This window comes from Macrobrachium nipponense, chromosome 21, assembly GCF_015104395.2.
Source record: "Macrobrachium nipponense isolate FS-2020 chromosome 21, ASM1510439v2, whole genome shotgun sequence".
Taxonomy (NCBI): domain Eukaryota; kingdom Metazoa; phylum Arthropoda; class Malacostraca; order Decapoda; family Palaemonidae; genus Macrobrachium; species Macrobrachium nipponense.
The window spans coordinates 69,385,621-69,407,765 of record NC_087212.1 but is presented as its reverse complement, the minus strand read 5'-3'; the positions used below and the strand labels follow the sequence as shown (position 1 = coordinate 69,407,765).

Genomic DNA, 22,145 nt, shown 5'->3' with positions numbered 1-22,145 from the left:
TTCGACCTTCTGGTGTATAGTTGACCTTGAAGAATGCATGTGGATACAACTGCCTGCTACGCCACATTGCTTTATAGTATATATTTGTTTGAGTGTGTACATTTGCTGTTTGTCATCCTATTCAAGATATTTGTTAAGTAACCACTGTGGCGCCTCACTGAACTAACTACTTTTGCATCTTGCCATTAACTAATAAATTACAATATAAGCAGAAGCATAACAGTGACAGTACAATTTGTATACCACATGAACACCTATTTATCTAGTGGCCGGTATCTACAATCGTTCCAAGAATGACTGGGTTACTGACGAGATACCAAAAAAGTAGACCAATAACCCGGCTTACTCTATGTACAGAGGGTTCAAGATTGGTGCGATAACGCATCCAATATCGGCAATTACCCAGACTGCCATCCAGTAAAAAGTAGCAGGTTCAAAACAACATTGATTAAACATTAAAAACAAGCAGTCTGAGCAGTGCACGTGTCACTTGCGTGGTAGGCAACAGTACATAGTGAGTTCCCATGTACACCCAAAATTCTGATCGTGTACCACCACTTGGGCTGTGGTATCTCTCGACCCTGTTACAAGAAACATTCGTTATTTACGCGAGCAAGATTCAACATAACAGTGCTCCCCCTTATGATAAAACATTAATAGTTATCATGTCACGACGTCTTTTATTCAATATCTAACTGGGAGCCAGCGGCTTTCTACAATCGGGGCTAGTATACCAGAGACGGCCAAGATGCCAGGCACTTCCATATGAGGGCAGAAACAACTGGTAACAAAAATAACCCAAGTTTCCAATGAATAATCCCTAACATAGAACCAAAGCGTCGAATACAACCATGGAATCCCAAAATAACGTCATCAAAGAAAGGGATACCGTCTAGGATATATTAGTAAGCCTAACAACCCGCCTGACTTGGTTCCTCTTTACTTATGCCGGCGGCCTAAATTCGACAGTTTTCCTTCTCCGCTGACTGACAACGAGTAACAACTCAAAATACCATCGACACTTACTTTTGGATCCTTTTCGTAATAATGCTGCTGGGTTCTGATCCATCTTGACGTGAGATGATCTCGGACAGTGTGAGCCAAGGCGAAATAGTAATCTCTGGGCGTCGATACATTTCTGTCTTTCACCAAAGTGTAATGGAGATGGCGATTGAAAGTTTTCTTTACGTTGGCGACATTTTCAACTTGAGCAATACCCCTGACGGATATCTGCTTTCTTTTCTCTAGGTCGGTCTTGGGAGTCGCCATGGTTATGGTATGAGACGTCCGTCGTACACACACACCAACGGTGTACTAGCGCCGTCGAGAACCACAGTGAGCCACTGCAGACGACACCGACACCTCCTCCTCCCCTCATTCCCCGTCCCACCCGCCCGAGCGGCCACCTTGTCAGGACAGTCAAGGTCGCGCACGCGCACACTTCTACACACAGGCAAATGTACGCACGCACAAGGGTTTACAGAGCTAGGTTTAAAAGCGGAAAACTGAATTCACTAGGTGACCTTAAAACAACCTTCCTGGGTCATACTGACTTGTGGGAGAATTGTTAATATCATTATAATATAATTTCTACAGCGATGATGTCAGACCGAACTCAAAAAGTGAACAAGCAAACGATGCGACATATAAGTTCGTAGACTCAGCAATATCTCGTATTGACCAACGCACCTTACTTTATCTTCTAGAGTTGTACGTATAGCTGTGACATTCGGTAACCTACGTTTTTGGAATGTCATTTCTGAACAGTTGCATATTTAAAAAAAAAATCTCCGAGAACTGTTAAATAACAGTTGTAATGGAAAACATTCCAAACACAAGCTCTCTCAAACAACAAGCAGTGTGGGTCGTTTTAAACAAAATATTCCCCTCGACAGAGAGAACTGAGGACTTAACTCGTAAAATACCGACGATGAGTGAAATTTAGCAACTTTCTTGAACCATCCTCTTGACAATAATAAGGGATTCTAGTTTTAATTAGCCCTGAAATTGTTCATACAATGTAACTGCTGAAGGTTTGACACCATTGATGTGTAGAAGAATTTTGTTAAACTGTTTACACATTACTATGTTAAGGTACTCAAGAACTTAGGTAAATAAGGGTACAAATTTACAAGACAAGCTACAACTGAAGACAATCGACTTCATTAAGATAAAGGTTACATAACCAGGGCTTTATCTTTTGTTTTTTCTATGACGTGGTACATATAGATACTTACATTTTTACTTACAAAGAATAAATGAACGGATTTTCTTTGGATGTGGGGAAGTTACTTTATCTTAAGATAAAATAAAAGCTAGACTGTACAATATGAACAATTTTGTGAAAAAAATGCTCAACTAAAAGGTAATAAAAAGCGAGTAATATAAAAAAAGCTTAACAAAACTTGAATATCATTAATGTTCTGCAGTACCATAAATGCTCTAATTACTCAGGTTATTGTCAACTTTCTTTGAATTGGTGCCATAGCGTCAGTCTCCTTGAACTGACCTTCAGATCGATGTCTCTTCTTCTTTTGCCCTTCGAAAAGGCAGTGTGGTCTCTCTCCGTCATTCGGCGCTTACGAATCGCATTCACGCCTAATACACTACCATTGAAGACGCAAAGGACAACAATACTTGAAATTTTTATATTAGGGAACCTTAGTTGGGCTAACAAACTCAAATGTGTCTCGAGAACGTTAACGTTGACAAAAACGAGATATGAAACGAAACTTGACTCTTGGCTCAGCTGATCAACATAGGACTAGGGTAGAGTGAGTATGATTCTGAATTGGGTGCAATTTATACGTTACATTATATCTTTTCAAAGATTAAAAAAAAAAAAAAACAGCAGCACTCTGGCGATTGGCCAAATAGTCACGATTCAATCACACACACACAAAGCGCGATCAAATTAAGAATGGAAATATATATATATATATATATATATATATATATATATATATATATATATATATATTTATATATTTCCATTCTTAATTTGATATATATATATATATATATATATATATATATATATATATTATATATATATATATATATATATATACTAAGATTGCAGCTTTTTTTAGTAGTGACAAATATCTTACAATCAGAAGACCAAATATGTCATTTCTCCACTTGTGGCAGAAAATGGATTCAAGTCACAGGGCTCGAGATATGAATTAGGTACTATATAGTATACCTAGGGTTATGGAATATACAAAAATGTCGAGTAGCAGTTCATGAATATGAAACTTGACGTATCCACAGAAGGAATGATACTGCATAAACCATTTTCACTCAAGAAAAATGATAACATTAAATAATAATTTTTTTTTGGATGAAAATTTTCTAATTTTGTAACGTAACATATACTTTTACTTACAGGATTTTTAAATTTGACGTTAACTTACTCAAAACATAGATTCCCAAATAGCTTGAAAATAGTCTAGAAGGTGTAGGCGACCTCAAAAAAACGAAAATAATGAATTTTGTCAAGCAGAAATTTGGGAAAAAAAAAAAAAAACTAAGACATCGTTGGAGAAATGCATAAGTGAGAGATTGAATTTAGGCCAAGCGCTGGTGACCTATGAGGTCATTCAGCGCTTAAAGGGAAATTGAGAGTAAAAAGATGTAACAGAAGGGAAACCTAATAGTTGCATTATGAAATAATTGTCAGGAGAGGGTGGACAGTAAGATGGGAGAAAGATCATATGAACGGGTGTACAGTAAAAGGTATGTAAGGGGTTGCAGCTATGGGCCGATGGTACTTTACAAAGAAGCAGCCAGATCTGTCCGACTTTGGTAAAACAAAAGCAGACTTATTCATAATGATCTAAGTGAAAAGGGCTTAATAGGAATGTAGACGACTTTGTATTTTTTTAAATCTATTTTTGTGTAAAAGATGGATTACATAATATACATAAATTTACATTGTGGTAAGCAAGCATAACCAGAGGTTTCGATGTGGGATTTCCGATGGCTTACCTCTAGACAATGTACAGAAACAAGTGGGGAGCTTGACATCAAAAGGGACAATTAACTTTAATGTTATACCAACATTCCAAAGTAAAATTATTCCTGAATACAATAGGAAACGTCAGTAGAATGACAATAGCAATAATTGTTACGTAATGAAGTACTCCAGTTCAAACACAGAGACCCTCCTCCCTAATGGATTGGCTGGCTGCCAATCTTGGATGCATCTGGAACCGAGGCATTAAACTCATCTAACGGTTGATTATCTTGGAGAGCAATTTTCCTTGTAAATTACGAAAATTTTAATCGTTTCTGAGACTAAAACATTGTTTATCTCTCAGTGTAAGCTTGATACTGGCGTAAAGCAAGTCGCATAAATAATTTGAAATGATGTTGGTGTTCCTTCAACAAGTGTGTGATTTGTTGGGAAATTCACTTTCTTTTGCTTGAATATCGCCCCCATCATAAGTAAATTCTAATCCTAAGGAGTTAATGCTGAAATTGCATGAACTGACGTTATCACCTGTTAGTTGTATTTGTGGGGCTGCACCAGCTGATACATTGTTTCTTTACGGCTTGAGTCTTCGACATTTCCGTTTTCATTGGCCTATTACTTACATCGCCTCATTTTGACATTTCCCACAGCTAAACAAGCTCCTCAAATCCCCTTATACCCAGATCGTACCACATGGCGATATTCTATTAGGTTTATTAACAGAAAACCAAAGCACACGGTATCTGATTGGCATGATGCATTTACGTATATATTCACTTAAATGCCATGCGTTTGAAATAGTCATAATACAGTGCTAAAAATATGTGGTGGATTTAACTGGTGCCAAATGTTAGATATTTATTCCTATGCCTACGAATGCAACCTATTGTGATATGCCTTTAAAAATCACGATGTATTCTGTCACTGGGTACACGGCTAAATTTTCATCAAAATACGTGATCAGGTGGTTTTCAAAACTAAGTCTACGTGTTAAACAGTTAAATGTGTTGGAAATGAAGGAAATTAAATTATAAAGTTAGAAAAGTTTTAAAACGGACTATTAAATAAAGTCGTTGAATGGCTTGGCGTTTTCCATAGAAGAGGATGGTCAAACAATACGGTATACATGAGGGAAAAGAATAATAGAAGAAAGCAATAATTATAAAGATAAAGGTAATTATATATATATATATATATATATATATATATATATATATATATATACATACACCTTGAAAATAACACCGAAATGAATTCATATACTGGTACTAAGCAAAGTCCTAGCCAGACCAGGATGACCACCATTCCAACCTACGCCTTTTGAAGTTAGTTTCAGGGTGATAGTGAGCATAGCCACTAAGCCCTAAGAAGAGAAATGGGTACCATTGACTAAATCTCACTTTATATAGTACATACGAATTCTTGCTATCTGGAACTGGAATATAGCATTTCGGCCAAAGTCCAAGCGCTGTGACCTATGAAGTCATTCAGCGCTGAAATGAAGATTGACAGTAAGTTTTGAAAGGTATAACAGGAAGAAAACCTCGCAGTTGCTCAGTGAAACACAAGAATAAAGGGTTACCCAATAAAAAAGAAAAAAAAATCAACTGATTGTGTGTGTGCTGTGTGTGTGTGTGTGTGTGATGAGAGAAGAGAAGAGAGAGAGAGAGAGGACGAGAGAGAGAGAGAGAGAGAGAGAGAGAGTTTATAGCGCTGCAAAGTTAAACAGCATCCATAAAGTTTAACATATGATCGCATTGAGATTTAAACAGCATATAATTCATGGATGACGTCTAACTACGTTTTTCGTAAAAGTGGTAAAAGAGGGCATCTCCGAAGATTATCATCATTGTCCACAATATGGAATCGTTCTGGTCGACCAAACTAAAATATACCCTACACCTCTGGAGCAATTTTCCACGATAAGCGTATCAAGCAATGATTAGCAATTTGTGAAGTGCTGAAATAGGGAAAACAGCAAAAAAATATTGACCCAGAAACACCAAATTATGCTTGATTTTACCCCTCGGGCAAATAAGAACTCGACGAAGCTTCTTCTTCGAATCTTTGGCCACGATCCCAAGTCCGCTACAGAGCAGACGAGTGAGACGACGCCTGAGCGAGACAACTAAAGGTATCTGGATGTAAAGTGTACAAGATCTGGTATATACAAACCACCTCAGCAAAAAACCAAGACTATGCCAATCTTGCACCGTGACCACACTCAACGCGCCTCTGATTACGTCATGGGCCCATGACATTTCATTCATCGGTTGTAATCAATATAGAGTCTCATGAGCGACGAGGCCACTTCGCTTTGACAAGTGCTGCCATCTCACGTCAGGAAAGGTTGTATCAAATACCGATCTATTTTCGTTTGCTTAAAAGCCTTACTTTATTTTATTAAGAGCTGTTCGAGTAAGTGATAAAAGATAATAATTCCATTTGATCTAATTTATTAAAGGACTTACAATAAAAATTACATCTCATTATTCCCCTGTAGTTTTGCGTCACTCAAATAAAAATAAAACTTGCATAATGTCAAAAAGTGTGGAATCCTGGATGCGTGCGAAGGTGGAAGATGCAACTTAAAAAAAAAATGGTAAAATAGGCGCTTGTTTTTCCGCATTACTTAGTGGTTCCCCTCGTCTCAAATAACAGTAATCAGTATTATGTAAGGTTCATCTATACTTTTAAATACTTTTCTTCATTGGCCTATTTTTTTTTTTTTTTTTTTAATTTCGCAATCTGTTATGGAACCTCCTAGTATGTTTACAACTAGTAGAAACTTACGGAGACATTTTCGGAGATCTTTACAGAAAATAAATTAACTGATCAATAAATAATAACGAAACTCTGCATTTATAAAACATAAACGTTTCAGAATGCCAGTAGTGATAAATACCTAATTAATATTTAAGTATAAATTTAGAAAGGGCGTACCTCCACGGTCGCTAAGTGATTGTATAATTTTTGCTTTCAATGCTCGTCTTGGCAATTATTTTGCCGAAGTAGGAACAAAATTCAACCGAAAATTGCTTTAGAAAAGCACCCTGGATCTGCATACGAATCCTCTTCTCACCCCCCTCGCCCACAAGCCTCCAAATCACACTTGAATCCACCCGTAACTTTGAATGCCTATACTGAAACTTATATATTCGTCAAGATATTTGTTTGGAAAATCGCCACGAAATGCCGTCTCAAAGGAGATATTATCCATGATAGGTAAATATTCAGGTCGAAAATCTTCGTGACCTGCAAATATTTATGGGAATATCTCCTAGATGGGCCATTACACAAGATAATTCCTCCAGATGTAAATTATACGTGGTCAGTTTCTTTTCATATTCCATTGTCCAGGTTTCGTGATGCTAATAATGATGGTGTGCCTTTACTCGTAATTGTATTCGTCGTGTATCTTCTATGACGAAAAAATATTCATATTTTATCTTCAGATGAAAGTTTTCATGATATGAATCGTATCGATGTTCCATTCGGAAAAAAATTATTTTAGTAATACGAATACAAAGAAATCTTAATATGCAATAATATTATTTTGAAATTCTAGCATTGCCTTTACTTATACTAATTAAATAAGTAGTACTGTTTTTGTAATATACAATGAGAAGACTTTGCATCGCTAAATCCAAAGGTTTCAGTTAATTTGAAAATGAATATTGAGATTTCCACAGAATATCAGTCATTAAAGTAACATTAAAGTGGATGTATCTTTGCACGCACGCAAAATTCTAAAAGCCAAGTGTCTGTATCCAATCGTTTTCGTATCTATATATCGTACGTTGATACAAATGAAATTCCAGGGGATTACTTAATCCGCAAAAGTCCATTTTTCATTGGCAAATTCCCTCACTTCATTTTATTGTGGTCTCCCTGTTGCCAAGACGCTTGCTGTCTTTGTTTCCCGCCGGGTTCAAGAAAATCATCTTGGCAACGGCTTCTGGGAAATCTAGGAATTCTTTTCACTTGCGGTAAACAGCAGCTGTTAACGGCATTAAAAATATATTTTTTTTTAACTCGAGAGATCTCTGGCTGTTTTTCCTTGGTGTGTTTGACTCTTTATCATTCTTGCGCCGTCATGTCATTTCAAAACTTTGGCACCGTTTCATGTGCTCGCTGGAGGGATAATTCGAGAAGCGTTCCCCTTCTTCTTACACCTGTTGAAGTAAATTAGTCCCGGGCAAAAAAACGAGCAGTAAAAATATTTGTGGTAAAGATATCATTCGAGATTCTAAAATGTGCTGAATGTCTTTCACAGCGTAAACATAGCAATGATCTATACATAAAAACGTCTCTCAGAATAAAACTGTAAATGATAAGGCTCACAAGTCACAAACCATAAACCAGACTGTCTTCAGAGAGAGAATTCAATTTAACCGGCCAGAAAACAACTGCATTGCGGGAGATATAAAGTTATTTGAAAAATTGATATCGCAAAAATAAACAAAGCAGGAAATTATTTTTTTTTTAAAGTAATTTTGGCAACCAAGGTTAAATAAATATATTTACAGACACCCTTCGTTTGCGTATGGTGGGTTGCGGATAACAGTCATCCAAGAAGTGAACACGGCACCAATCATTACTTCTATCATCGTAATTAAAAAAAAAAATTAATGAAATTCCCTCGGATGAGATAGATGTCGCTGTAATATAAAAGCCTAGGCCACTACTTCATTTGACATATTCATTTCTAAAATGAGTAAGAGTAAATACACATTCTTTTATAACTTTTCAACCCGCACAGGTTATTTGAACAATTAAGTAGCTAGTCAAATTAGCTAGTGAGATAAAATACCTAGCACTGGCCTTGGTAGGACTTCTGTATGCAGAGGCGTCAGCTTACATTTAGCATTGGAAATAGCTGACATATGCGGTGTTGTCACACCTGTGCAAGTAGGATGAAGAGAACACCGATGTAATTGGTGTGGATAGGAGATAGAGCCCTCATGTCCTGAGTTCTTTATATATTCTATCACTGTGCAAACAAGTGCTATTCTGGATGTTCTGGCTGAGGCCAACTACACAAGAAATCGGTGATATTGGTTAGTCAGTCTTATGGAACCCTGGGGGGGAATATAAGTAACTTCTCTGAGGACAAACAGTGGCTACACAATCAAAAAGATTTATGAGTTATAATATAAAATTGCATGTGCTACGTTATAGGCATACTGATGGATTTACATAAACATAATTAATGCAAATAAAAATATATGCATTAAAATAGTATGTTAAATAAACTTGAAGGCAGACTACAAATGCTAATGAGTAGCTGAGGGGAATGGGCAAGTTGATGATAGCTACCAAAATGCAGTATGTATTCTGTTATGTATGGTTGGGATTTGTTATTTGTCACTGGTACGAGCTGATCAAAGCCCATGGACTAAAGTTGCCCACTTTAACTTTGTCATTTGAGGGGCACAGTGTTTTTTTTTTTTCCCTTAAAGCAAATACAGTATTTGTTGTGACTGGCCTTCCAACCCAACTTACTTCTCACAATCATACCTAGACTATGTGGTAAGTGAGGCTCTTATCTTAATGGAACCTATGGAGTTGCTAACCAACAATTTCTTCAAACTTTTCCTCAGGAATGGAATATTTAGGATTTGTAATGACATATGAGGTAACTATATGCCATGGGTTTGTACACAAAACAAATTAAATCTTTTTTAAAAGTAAATATCCACTGAAACAAAGAATTCTAAATTTAATTTTATTCTGGGTAAATACAAAAGATTAAAAAGTGATTGTTAATATAAACAAGGTCATAAACAGCATATGTATTGTGATTTCTTACTACTAAATATACAAAATGGAGATTGTATACAGAAAAAATTACATAAAAACTCAGCACCAACACTTTACAATGCAGTATCAGATATAGAAGTTGTGGCTGTTCATAAGTAAAGTATAAATATATAACTCAGTTAAATGAAATCAGGCATTTGAATTTTAGTTATAACAACACCAAATTCAGTGACTCACAGATTATGACTGGTTAAAATAAAAAATAATTTTATATTCACAGTTATCTTAAATATAACATTAACATTGGCACCAACCGCTCATACACCTACTTGCATACAAAAATAATTTCCTGGTACAAAAACTTTTGTTATAGCTATATATAATCCATTTTTTCAACATAAACCAGTTATGCATTTCTGCAGGAATCAATATCACAATCAGAAATCAAAGAATGTAAAACCTACAATACTTCTGAACTGAATCAAATGTATGATTAGAGTACTCAGTATACCTGTTTAAACCTTTGTGGTAACAGTTGCCGACATACTTTGAAGGAGCCATCTTGTCTGCCCTACTTCCGCCACTGATTATGCGACTTGGGAGTATCCCTAAAATCACAGGAAAGAAATTGATATATACACCAAACTAAGGCATGCCTACTGGTTCTATAACTAAATGCTAATAAATAACTTGCAATAATAGCACAGTAATAAATATAAAAAGAATCACTGCATAGTTCTTGCATGGCTTAAGTATTTTGAACTATCAGAAGCAAAATTTTTTAATATTTTATAATATTTTACCAGAAGCTAAAAAAATTCTGGACTGAGCTAGTGTTTTTCTGATACTTTCATGAATAAAAGTTAATCTTAATTAAATAATGTTTAAAGACAAATACTTTATCAAATAAAGTAACTGTGTTTTCTTCTCTATGGGCACAATGCACTCAAGATGACATGACAAAAAGTGATCTGACATTACCCATGTATAATCTCAAATATTTTGTTTGAGGAATGACAGGTGTGGCAAAGAAGGCATCAACCTAGCCAAAGCCAAGAGACAATGGAAAAAGAAAAACGGACCGGGGAGGAAAAGAAGGAATTAGTCTGATACAATTATACTTTCCTCTTATTAATTCTAATTTGTTTTCATTAAATCTGAACAGTACTTTAAACCAAACATCTGGATTGTTATAAGTCAAGTAAGAATTAAAAAGGTAGTAGAGATACAGAATTCATGGTATTTAAAATAGTTCTCATACATTCCTTTTTTGTTTCTTCCTACACAACTGCCCAACTCACTTTGCCCCTTCCATTAAAAAAACTAAAGCCCTAAGGCAATGGAGGTCTCATTAATCTTTTAACAGAAGTCCTTAGCTACTGGGACCTATGAAGCCATTCAGTGCTGAAACGGAAATTGACAGTAAGGTGTAACAGGAGGAAAACCTCACAGTTTCACTATGAATCAATTTTTAGGAGAGGGTGGAAAGTATGATGGAAGAAAAAGAATATGAAAGGATGTACAGTAAAAGGAACGAAAAGGTTGCAGCTAGGGGCCGAAGGGATGCTGCAAAGAACCTTAAGTGATGCCTACATTGCACTGCATGAGGTGTACTGCCCCCAACAGGGGTTAATGGTAATAAAATGTATGTTTTAAACAAATTTATACCCAAAAACATTTGAATTTTAACATGCTAGGGCATCCACCTTTTAATATCTTTTATGAGACATTTCAATATTTGTATGCAATTATATAACTGTAACTAACTGCAATTTTTTGGTGAACAAACTACTCCATTATGCTTTTAAGAACTTGCAATTAACAGGTTTAGTTCTGAACAGCAATTGTGCAATACCTGAATATGAAACAGTATATCTAGTGTTATAAGCAACCCTTTAATGCACTTGAAATTTTTTTATTATTACAGTACAGTTGACAACCACTTATTCACGGCTCAGCATTCGCAGCTTCAGTTAGTTGTGGATTTTTCTGAGGAATATTTACTATCCACATTATTACCAGAAAAATTTGTCTATTTGTGGATTTGTTCATAGAGAAAATACTATTTTCATGACTATATGTTTTAAGCTGATAATTTAAGGTATATTTGCTGCTTGAACTATCAAAAGAGGGAGTTATAAGCATTTTCGAGGGGGCTCTTTGGTGTATGAACTATTAAAATAGGCAGTTATAAGTTTTTAGAGGGCGTTTCCGTATTCGTGGATGGGTGTGGTACACAAACCCTACGAATACCAGTGGACTGTATATACCTTCTTCAGATAAATATGTTATCTATCAGTCTATAACTACATAAGCAAGCACCATGATGGAGGAGCAATTAAAAAAATTTACTTTTTTGACCACACTTGAACATCATTGTCCTTGCTTTTACTTTTACTACCAAATCCCCACCCTTTCTGACTCTAAAAAGGTGACAGGGCTTATCAAAGCCCTTAAGCCACTACCATGTCCTAAATTTTGGTCTTTATATGTCCAGAGTATTTTTGTTGATTTTTTGGCCTTGTTCTTACTTTCGTGCTGACTTTTTATGTTAAGTGTTAATTAAATTTCTTTTTCTGTCTTGATATCTATTATTTCTCTTTGATCCTTATATTTCTATTGTCGAGTTTTATGCTGATTTTCTATATCTTGCATCATTAACATTACTGTACAATCTTATGGCAATTGCATGAAATTTTATGAATAAATATATGTATAAATCTATAAAGTGTCATACCTAATCTGCAGGGGAGTACGGGAAAGAATGGAGCGCCTTCTTTTCGCATTTCCAGTGTGAAGATCACCCAGTATACCACCACTCATCACATTCTTTGATTGGAAGTTGTCATACATATTTTCCTCTGACACATTGATGAAAGTACTCCAGTAATCAGTTGAAATTTCAAGTAACTTCTCCATCACCTGTAAGAGAGCCATGACATAAAACCTACGTGCCACTGCTGGAAAAAGGAAGCAAATACAGTAGAGATATCTCGAAATCATTTTGATCAGCAGATACATACTAGTATTACTGATGCCGTACAGCCAGTTAGGACAAATGACCCTAAGCACTGTCTAGCTCCTTAAAATGAAAGATAGACAGTCAAATGTCATTTTTTTTTTTTTACTGCCAGCAGACCAAGACTGGTTTCAATCAAAGGGTATAATAGTACTGTACAGGCATCATGTAACATGACCTCATGCACAATGCAATATAAGCTTAGTAAGTCAATTGTTTTTGAGGGATACATTCATAAATAATACAACATTTAAGAAGTTTCCAGAGTTGAATGATTTGGCTCTATAGTGGGTCTTAAAATTTAAGGTTATATACATAGGGTTTCTTAAGGGTCAAAACAATTTATCATTTGGATACTTACCTACTGTTAAAGATAACTTAAATCTCCTTAGCTATTGGACCAGAGTTATAACTATCTTTAACAGAGTTTAAGATTTATCCCAAATACGACTACTTAAGCAAGTGGGGTATGAATGTTTGGGGCTCACTATGTTAATTTTCAAAATAACATTTGTTGTTATTCTTCATTTACAGGGATGTATATATCTGATTGGTATGTCATTTACAAACAAGTCAACAGATGGTGGAGGGTCCCTGGTATTAATTAACTCTTGGGGAAAAGGGTACTTCATCCACCAACCAGGCCAAGAGCACAAGACATCATTTACTCTGAATCTGAAGAAAAGGAACATAATGACTACTTTCATACGTAATGAAACTCTTAACAGATGGCCAATGCATCAAACATAATGAATCAAAGCCCAACATGTGCAGTGAAAGTCACATGATATGTCACTGAGGCATGGGATTCTTTCAAAACTAATTGTTTTTGCTTCTACTTTGATAGACCAGAAAAATTTGGATGAAAAGGAGCTCATGCAAACAAATCTACCACACACAAAAATGAAGCATAAAATTACATCCAAAATATGAAAATGCAAAATCACTAAACAGAACATCCACCAGGGACCAGTGGCCAAAAAATAGGGTCAACTTCATGAAAGCAGCCACACAGTTACTTCAGGAATATGTACTAAGACAAGTAGCAACAGCTAGAAGAGAAGAGAAGAGCACACCAGGACAGGCTGCTGCAAAGCTCATCAAAGTAATGCTAGAGTCAAAGCAGCTTTAAATACACTTTCAAAAATACCAACAGTTAAGCATAAAATCATGCTAGTACCACTGAATTTTGTTGAAGTCCAACCTTAACTGTATATCAAATCATTTCTAGTGAAAGTACTGTAAATTCACATACAGTATTTGCCCTCAAGCAAAGATTGAAAACTGAAGGAGCAATAGTGTTAAAAGGCTGACAATGTGAGTAACAAGATTTTAATTGTAAACATAGTTAAAATGTTCACTAATGAATGCATTTTTAGCAACAAAAATATGACCCTTAAGCAAAGACAAAGTAACAAATTTCTTACCAACTGCTGAGGATGTGTTTCTTTAACCATAATAGCTGGTGGGGGTTCTGGAACAGAATACCCTACAATGGTAGGTCCAAACATCTTAGCTAGGTTTGAGGTTGGCATTTTGCACTCGGTACACTCAGCAACTCTGAAATAGCCAAAGAAAAATTGGAACATATTGTATTGCCCTTAGTAAATCATGTTCATCATGTGTGACAGAGATTAACTACAAGTACTTGAATATACAATATAAGCACCTTAACATACTGTTATGTATACTGATTCAGAATTTCAAAAAATTTTCTATGAATTCATGTTTTATCTAGCTTATGCTCATTTTCCCGTAAGGCACATTTAGCAGAATTCTCGTTACTTCACAGGCTAATATATTCATGAGAAGTTTTCTTTGGTGGTGAGCAAACCTTGACATTGGTGGACCACCCCTTATGTCCCTCTATCCATATTTCAACTTTCATTTCCAGCCATCATCCCATACATTGGTATCCAAAAGAATATACAAGTTCCTCAACTAAAATTAACATTCATAGCTTGAAGTGCACTATAAATATATTTTCTTAGGCATAAATAATAATGCAAAAAGCTCTGCAGCAAAAATACACACCACAACACCACATTTAACTTTTGGGAAAAATATTCCAAAAATATGGTGACACTAGGTTTGGAATCCTCATGAGAAGTTTTCATTATTAGAAGAAAGTTTAAAAATATATAATTTATTTCTTTTTTAAATACAAATTATAACCAATTTGAGAACCTACACCTGCAAAATCAACTACAAACAATAAATACAGTTGACCCCCGCCTATTTGCGGTTCAGCATTTGCAGATTTTTCTGTGGAACATATATCCACATATAATTGCAGAAAATTCGCCTATTCACAGATTTTTTCACTGAATTTTCATGAATAAATGTTTCAGGACAATAGTTTAAGGTATATTTGGTGTTTGAACTATTAGAACAGGTAGTTATAAGCATCTTAAAGGAGGTCTTTGGTGTTTGACCTATTAAAACAGGCAGTTATAAGCATTTTTTAGAGGGTTTTGATTCTTGGGATGACTGTAGCTAAATAAAATATTTCTAAGGCTTTACACATGAGATGAATACATTAAATTTATTAATGGCTACATTCCTTAAGATCAATAGATTCAAATCCTAATTTCAAGATCAGCTGACGAGTCTCATATCTGGAACAAGATGCCAAGTCTAGAAAAAAGTTCTAGAAGAATTTCCCTGCTTACTATTATCCTCTCAAAAGATTTGCAAATTCCTTTTGCCATTTGACCTCGCAGTGAAATTATAAATCAATTGATAGGAGATGGTGGAAAGTAAGATGAAGAATATGAACAGAGGTACAGTATCTGGAATTGCACTCTTCCTACTTCTAGTATGACAATATGCATTTTCAAGCAAATCCAGAATATTTTGATATATCACTATACAGTTGGAAGCTGGGTGCCAGCAAGTCAACTGTAAACTTGGCCTTAACTCTGACAATAACAAATTCCTTAAAAATTCAATCAGTTGGTCCTAAAGCAACCAACAGATGCAAGAAAAAAATTACAGTATATATAAAATGAAAACTGATCATGCATGCACTTAAATCTAAAATGAGTGCACAGGAATTACTGCCAATTCATGCATAGGACACAAAAATCTAAGTTCTAAATCTATGTTTACAAATTACACAAAATACATCAAGTTCAATAATTTCTTAGCTATGCAATGCTCCACTTAAAAACATTTGTATTCTATGCAATGCTTCACTTAAAAAGATTTGTTTTAATGTAAAAATGATATTGTTAAACTACAATAAAGTTTTGTACATACTTACCTGGCAGATATATACTTAGCTATAGTCTCCGACGTTCCCGACAGAATTTCAAATCTCGCGGCACACGCGACAGGTAGGTCAGGTGGTCTACCTTACCCGCCGCTGGGTGGCGGATGTACGAACCACTCCCGTAAGCTTGTCAGATTTTTCTCTTCCACCTGTCTCCTGAGGGGAGGCTGGGTGGGCCATTTAATCGTATATATCTGCCAGGTAAGTATGTACAAAACTTTATTGTAGTTTAACAATATCATTTTTGTACATGAACTTCCCTGACAGATATATACTTAGCTGATTGGCACCCTTGGTGGAGGGTAAGAGACAGCTCAATAATACAGGTAAGACGGGAAACAACTAATGTTGTAGGATATAAAAAACCTTGGTTCTCACCTTTTCAGGATGAAGACTTCATAGATACTATCTCTGAGTCTGCATTGCCTGGAGAGCTACAGCTAGGACGTGACCTGATGCTGAAAGACTTCTCGGATCTACCACTGGGAATATGTGATCCCCTATTGTGGTAGAATCCAAGTCGAATGCTGTTAGAGGGACCTTGTCCGCTTACCTAACAGATCCTTACCACTACCTCTGCAAGGAGCCAAAAACCCACCAGACCACCTAACCAAAATACAAAGGGTTAATATTACGACAAAAAGAGGTGCCTCCTGCAACCTCTTTCAGACAACCAAAAAACAACAATATAAAATATAGGGTAACATATAAAAAATTTACACAGGATAAGTTTCAGCTCCCTGCCCCAGCACCGAATCCGCCGATACGAAAGGACCCAAGGCGAAGCATTTATCATATGTGATTTTTACATCACGTAGGTAGTGGTTTGCGAAAACCGATTGGCATCTCCAAAAAGTCGCCTCCATCAAGTTCCGCACAGACATATTTTTTCTGAATGCAAGCGAAGTTGCGATGGCTCTCACCTCGTGAGCTTTCACTTTCAGTAGTCTAAAATGGTCTTCCTTACAGGCAACATGTGCCTCTGTAATAAGGCTTCTCAGAAAAAAGGAAAGAGCATTCTTCGACATGGGCCGAGTGGGGTCCTTTACGGAGCACCAAAGTACATCTTGATTAGCCTTAAGTTGTTCCTTCCTCTTAAAAGGAATACTTCATAATTCTCATAGGGCAAAGAGTTCTTTCAGGCTCTTCCCCTACTAGAAAAGATAAACTACGAACTTCAAAGCTCCTGGGCCAAGGGCGTGATGGTTTTCATTCTTTGCAAGGAAACTTGGAAGAAACGAACACACCATAGAATCTTCCTTAAACCCTACATTGCCCTCAATAGCTTGGAGCTCACTCACTCTTTTAGCTGTAGCTAGGGCCAAAAGGAAGATAGCCTTCTTCGTCAAGTCCTTGAAAGAGGCTAAGCAGGAGGTTCGAATCTAGACGATCCAAGGAATTGTAGGACTACGTCTAGATTCCAGTTCGGTACTACATGAGGACGCTTAATGGTTTCAAATGATCTAATAAGATCATGCAGGTCCTTATCATCGGATATATTTAAGCCTCTATGCCGAAATACCGCCGCCAACATACTGCGGTATCCCTTAATAGTTGACACAACCAGATGACATTCTTCTTGAGGAAAATAAGGAAATCCGCAATTTGGGTCACAGAGGTACTGGAAGAGGAAATGTTCTTCCTCTTGCACCAACGTCTGAAGACATCCCACTTTGACTGGTATACACGCAAGGTGGAAGTCTCCTCGCTCTTGCGATTGCTTTAGCAGCTGCTGCTGAAAAGCCTTTCGCTCTGACCAAACTTTGGACAGTCTGAAACCAGTCAGACTGAGAGCGAGGAGATTTTTGTGGTACCTGTCGAAGTGGGGTTGTCTGAGTAGATCGCTCCTTAGCGGGGAGCGATCTTGGGAGGTCCACCAACCATTCCAGTACCTCTGTGAAACCATTCTTGGGCCGGCCAAAAGGGAGCGATTAAGGTCATTCTCGTTGAATCGGACTCTACGAACTTCTTGATAGTTAGCCCCAGGATCTTGAAGGGGGGAAACGCGTAGACATCGAGTCCGTTCCAGTCTAGAAGAAGAGCATCTATTGCTACTGCCTCTGGATCCGATATCGGAGAGCAGTAAGGATCCAGCCTCTTGTTCTTTGACGTGGCAAAGAGGTCTATGTGTGGCCTGCCCCATAACTTCCACAGGCTCTGGCATACATCCAGATGAAGGGTCCACTCTGTGGGAAGGACCTGATCTTTCCTGCTGAGGAGATCTGCTCTTACATTCCTTTCTCCCTGCACGAACCTGGTGAGAAGCTTGATTCCTCTTTCTTCTGCCCACAGAAGAAGGTCTCTTGTGCTGTGTCGTATAGGGAGAAGGAATGCGTCCCCCCCTGTTTTCCTGATGTATGCCAGAGCTGTAGTGTTGTCCGCGTTGACCTGCACTACCGATCTTCTGACTTTGGGCTCGAAAGCCTTCAGAGCCAACCACACAGCCATCAACTCCTTTCTGTTGATGTGCCAGGCTACCTGGTCCCCCACCCAGGTACCTGACACTTCGTTGGTTCCCAGAGTTGCACCCCACCCCATGTCCGACGCGTCGGAGAACAACACTAGGTTGGGGGTCTGTGATTGAAGAGACAGTCCCTTCGCAAAGAGGTTGGGATCTGTCCACCATAAGAGATGTTTCTTGATGTCCTGGGATAACGACAGAGAACGTCAAATCCTGAGAACGACGACTCCAATTCCGATGAAGAAAGAATTGGAGCGGTCTCAGGTGCAACCTTCCTAGGGAAACGAATTGCTCCAGAGAGGAGAGTGTCCCCAGCAGACTCATCCAACTCCCTCACTGTGCAACTTTAATTCTTTCCCTAAGAGGTTGTTACTCTCTCGAACCTCCGGGTGGGCATCCTTTCCTGCGAGGAAAAGCCCGAAAAACTCAGAGAGTTCATCTGTATCCCGAGATACACACACTCTTGCTCGGGAATTAGTGATGACTTCTTGAAATTGACGAGAAGTCCCAAAGCCTTCGTCAACTTCTAAGGTTACTTGTAAGTCCTTCAAACAACGATCTTCTGAATTGGCCCTTATTAGCCAATCGTCGAGGTACATGGATATCCTCACCCCTTTCAAATGAAGCCATTGAGCCACATTCCTCAAAATCCCCGTGAACACTTGAGGGGCCGTCGAGAGGCCGAAACACAGAGCCCTGAACTGAAAAATTTTCCCCCCCATCATGAATCTGAGAAATTTCCTCGAGGAAGGATGGATCAGTACGTGGAAGTAAGCGTCCTGTAAATCCAAGGAAACCATCCAGTCTCCTGGACGAAGTGCTGCCAGCACTGATGAAGGCGTTTCCATCGTGAAACTTTCTTCGTTTTCTTACGAAAGAAGTTCAGGGCGCTTACATCCAACACCGGTCTCCATCCCCCTGAGGACTTCGGAACTAGGAAAAGGCGGTTGTAGAAGCCCGATGAATGATGGTCTGTCACTAGTTCGATAGCCCCCTTCTCCAGCATCTGATCTACTGCTAGATGGAGAGCTTGATTCATGATGGGGTCTCTGTACCTGGCCGTCAGTTTCCCTTGGGATGGTCGTCAAGGGAGGTCTTTCGACGAAAGGGATGAGGTAACCTCTCCTCAAAATAGAAAGGGTCCAAGGATCCGCCCCTTTTTGGGCCCAGACTTCTGCAAACTCTAAGAGTCTGGCGCCCACCGTTGTTTGAAGGACTTGCAAAAGTTTTTATTTGGGGGCTCTTTAACAGACTTGGCGAAAGTCTTACCCCTTCTTGAAGGTCTACGACCTCTAAACGTAGAGGTTCTTGATGACGATGCCCCTCGAAAGGGTTCTCAGAACACTTGCCTTTTCCTTCTTAGCCTTGGTAGGGAAGGAAGGGCGAGGTTTTCTTGCCGACTGTGCCAAAAGGTCCTGGGTGGCTTTGGCTGAAAGTGACCTCGAAATGTCCTGCACTCGATGTTTCGGGAACAACTGAGTAGACAGAGGAGCAAACAGCAAAGAAGACCTCTGAGCATGGGGAGACCGACCTTCTTAAAGAAGGAAAAAACAATAAATCCGGACCTCTTCTTCACGATCCCGGCCCCATAAAGGGAGGCGATTTCACTCGCTCCGTCTCTTACTGACTTGTCCATACAACCAAAACACACATAAGATCATCTGGTGAAATTGACTCTGGCACTTCAATTTTCTTGGCTAGGACTCCCAACGACCAATCAAGGAAGTTAAATACTTCTAGCACTCTAAACATACCTTTGAGCAAATGATCCAATTCATTCATTGCCCAAGTCGTCTTAGCAGAGTTAAGGGCAGTTCTCCTTGTCGAATCTACCAGCGCCGAAAAATCCGAATCAGCCGAAGACGGTAGACCCAATCCTAAGGGCTCTCCTGTTTCGTACCAGAAACCAGCGCGTCCTGATAACTTCGAAGGAGGAAAGCGAACATCGTTTTCCCCGCTTCTTCTTTGGAAGCCATCCAGGAACCAAAACTCCTCAGTGCCTTCTTCATAGAAAGAGTTGGCTTCATCCTCACACAAGAAGAACTCTTCGTTGTCTTCGCCGTTGAAAAAAGTGAGTGAGGAGAAGGAGGAGCCGTAGGCGTAAAGGGATCCCGAAAAAACTTGTAAAGTAGCTCTGTAAGCTTCTTGTAAGAAGAGACAGCAGCAGAAGTGTTCGGTTTCCTCATCCGAACCTTCTAGGACGTCTTGTCGAGGCGAGCGCGGAGATCCTTAGGTGACGAAGGGATCCTAGCAGGAGTTGAGCGAGAGGTTGGAGAACGCCCTCTCTTAGAAGAGTTCACATCCACTGGAGAACGATGAGAAGATCTGGGAAGTCTACGATGAGACTCCCTCTTCGAGGTATACGGAATCTCAGCCGAGGAAGGGAGGTTAGGGCTCCTACTCCGAGAATCCTCGGAAACATCCGCAGGGCGCTTACGAGGAGGCGAGCGCCTACTATACTCTATGCACCTATCCTGAGGCGAGCGGCTGCCAGGAGAAGAGCGCCTATCGAGAGCAGAGCGCTTGCGCGGGGGGGGGGGCTCTCCATACCTGTCCAGTTGCGTACGATCAACGGAAAGTTTTCGACATGGAAGGCGAAATGCGACTACTAGGAGAAGGCCTGCTTGCTAGACTCTTGACGTCTAACAAGAGGGTAACATTCAGGAGAAGGGCGCTTCAAAACTAACGAGCGCCTACTTGGAGAAGGGCGCTTCCGGGATTCCTGGTGCCTACCAAGAGACAAACGGTCAGGAGAAGTGCGCCTAGAAGCGGGAGAGCGTCCTACACGGAGAAGGGCGCTTGAAAAGACTCTTGTTGTCTGCCCTTAGGAGAATAATCAGGAGTATGACGGCCTTAAAAGAGACGAGCGCCTACTAGGAGAGCTATGTGCAGTAGGCTCTTGGCGCCTACCTTGCGGGAGCGGCTAACAGTAGGCCGTCTATCATGCACACGACTCCTACCAGACTCTAGATGCCTGTCAGGAGAGAAGTCACGATCCGATACTCGAGGAGAGTGACATCTGGAAGAAGAACGCCTACTTGTATAAGGGCGCCTTCTATAATCTTGAGGCTGCTGAGGAGAAGTCTCACGCGAGGGAGTTGAAGAAATCGCGTGATGAGCAGGTGCAGTGCGCTTACCGGAAGCGGGAATCCAATCTGGAGAAAAAACTTCTTTCTCCATAGAGCGTCCTACCGATGTTTGGCGCCTTGAAATTGAAAGAGAGCCAGGCGAGCGAGGGCGCTCACTTGCGAGCGAGGGCGCTCCCCGGCGAGCGAGGGCGCTCCCGCGAGCCCCCACCTTCATACGAAACCGGTCCACATATGAAGGAGAACGATCCTCTGAAGAGCGGCGCCTAGATCTCTTGATCGGAAGAGAAACGTCCTTCTTCCTACGTGATCTAACTGCTAGAGAGTCTGCTAGCGCCGTGATCTGAGCTTGAAGTCCCGCGAGTACTCTCGTAGGAGAATCTTCTAGTTCTTCCTCGGAAGCAGGCGCCGAGCGCGGAGCGCGAGAAGAAGAACGATCACAGGATTTCTTGGGTTTCTTCGCCTCCACCGACGATTCTTCCGGAAAACCTCCGGACTAGAAGCCAAAGGACTGCAGGGAGTCTTCCAAGCCCTCTTCAACGGGCGCGACGCATCCGGGGAGGGGA

General features: G+C 39.2%; 2 protein-coding genes across 3 annotated transcripts in view; both read right to left on the bottom strand.

Annotated features, from left to right (window-relative positions):
* Window positions 1–1,357, bottom strand: part of LOC135198136 (glycogen phosphorylase-like) — a 28,303-nt gene extending 26,946 nt beyond the window's left edge. Inside the window, exon 1 of the mRNA XM_064225611.1 lies at window positions 1,027–1,357. Coding sequence (XP_064081681.1) covers window positions 1,027–1,269 — 243 coding nt within the window. The 5' untranslated portion in view covers window positions 1,270–1,357. The remainder of the gene's footprint in view (window positions 1–1,026) is intronic.
* An 8,333-nt stretch (window positions 1,358–9,690) lies between these two features.
* Window positions 9,691–22,145, bottom strand: part of LOC135198135 (rac GTPase-activating protein 1-like) — a 42,345-nt gene continuing 29,890 nt past the window's right edge. For both annotated transcript variants that reach the window (XM_064225609.1, XM_064225610.1), the window contains exons 12-14: window positions 14,186–14,318; window positions 12,477–12,661; window positions 9,691–10,347 (exon numbers count right to left, since the gene is read on the bottom strand). In XM_064225609.1, coding sequence (XP_064081679.1) covers window positions 10,311–10,347; window positions 12,477–12,661; window positions 14,186–14,318 — 355 coding nt within the window. In that variant the 3' untranslated portion in view covers window positions 9,691–10,310. The remainder of the gene's footprint in view (window positions 10,348–12,476; window positions 12,662–14,185; window positions 14,319–22,145) is intronic.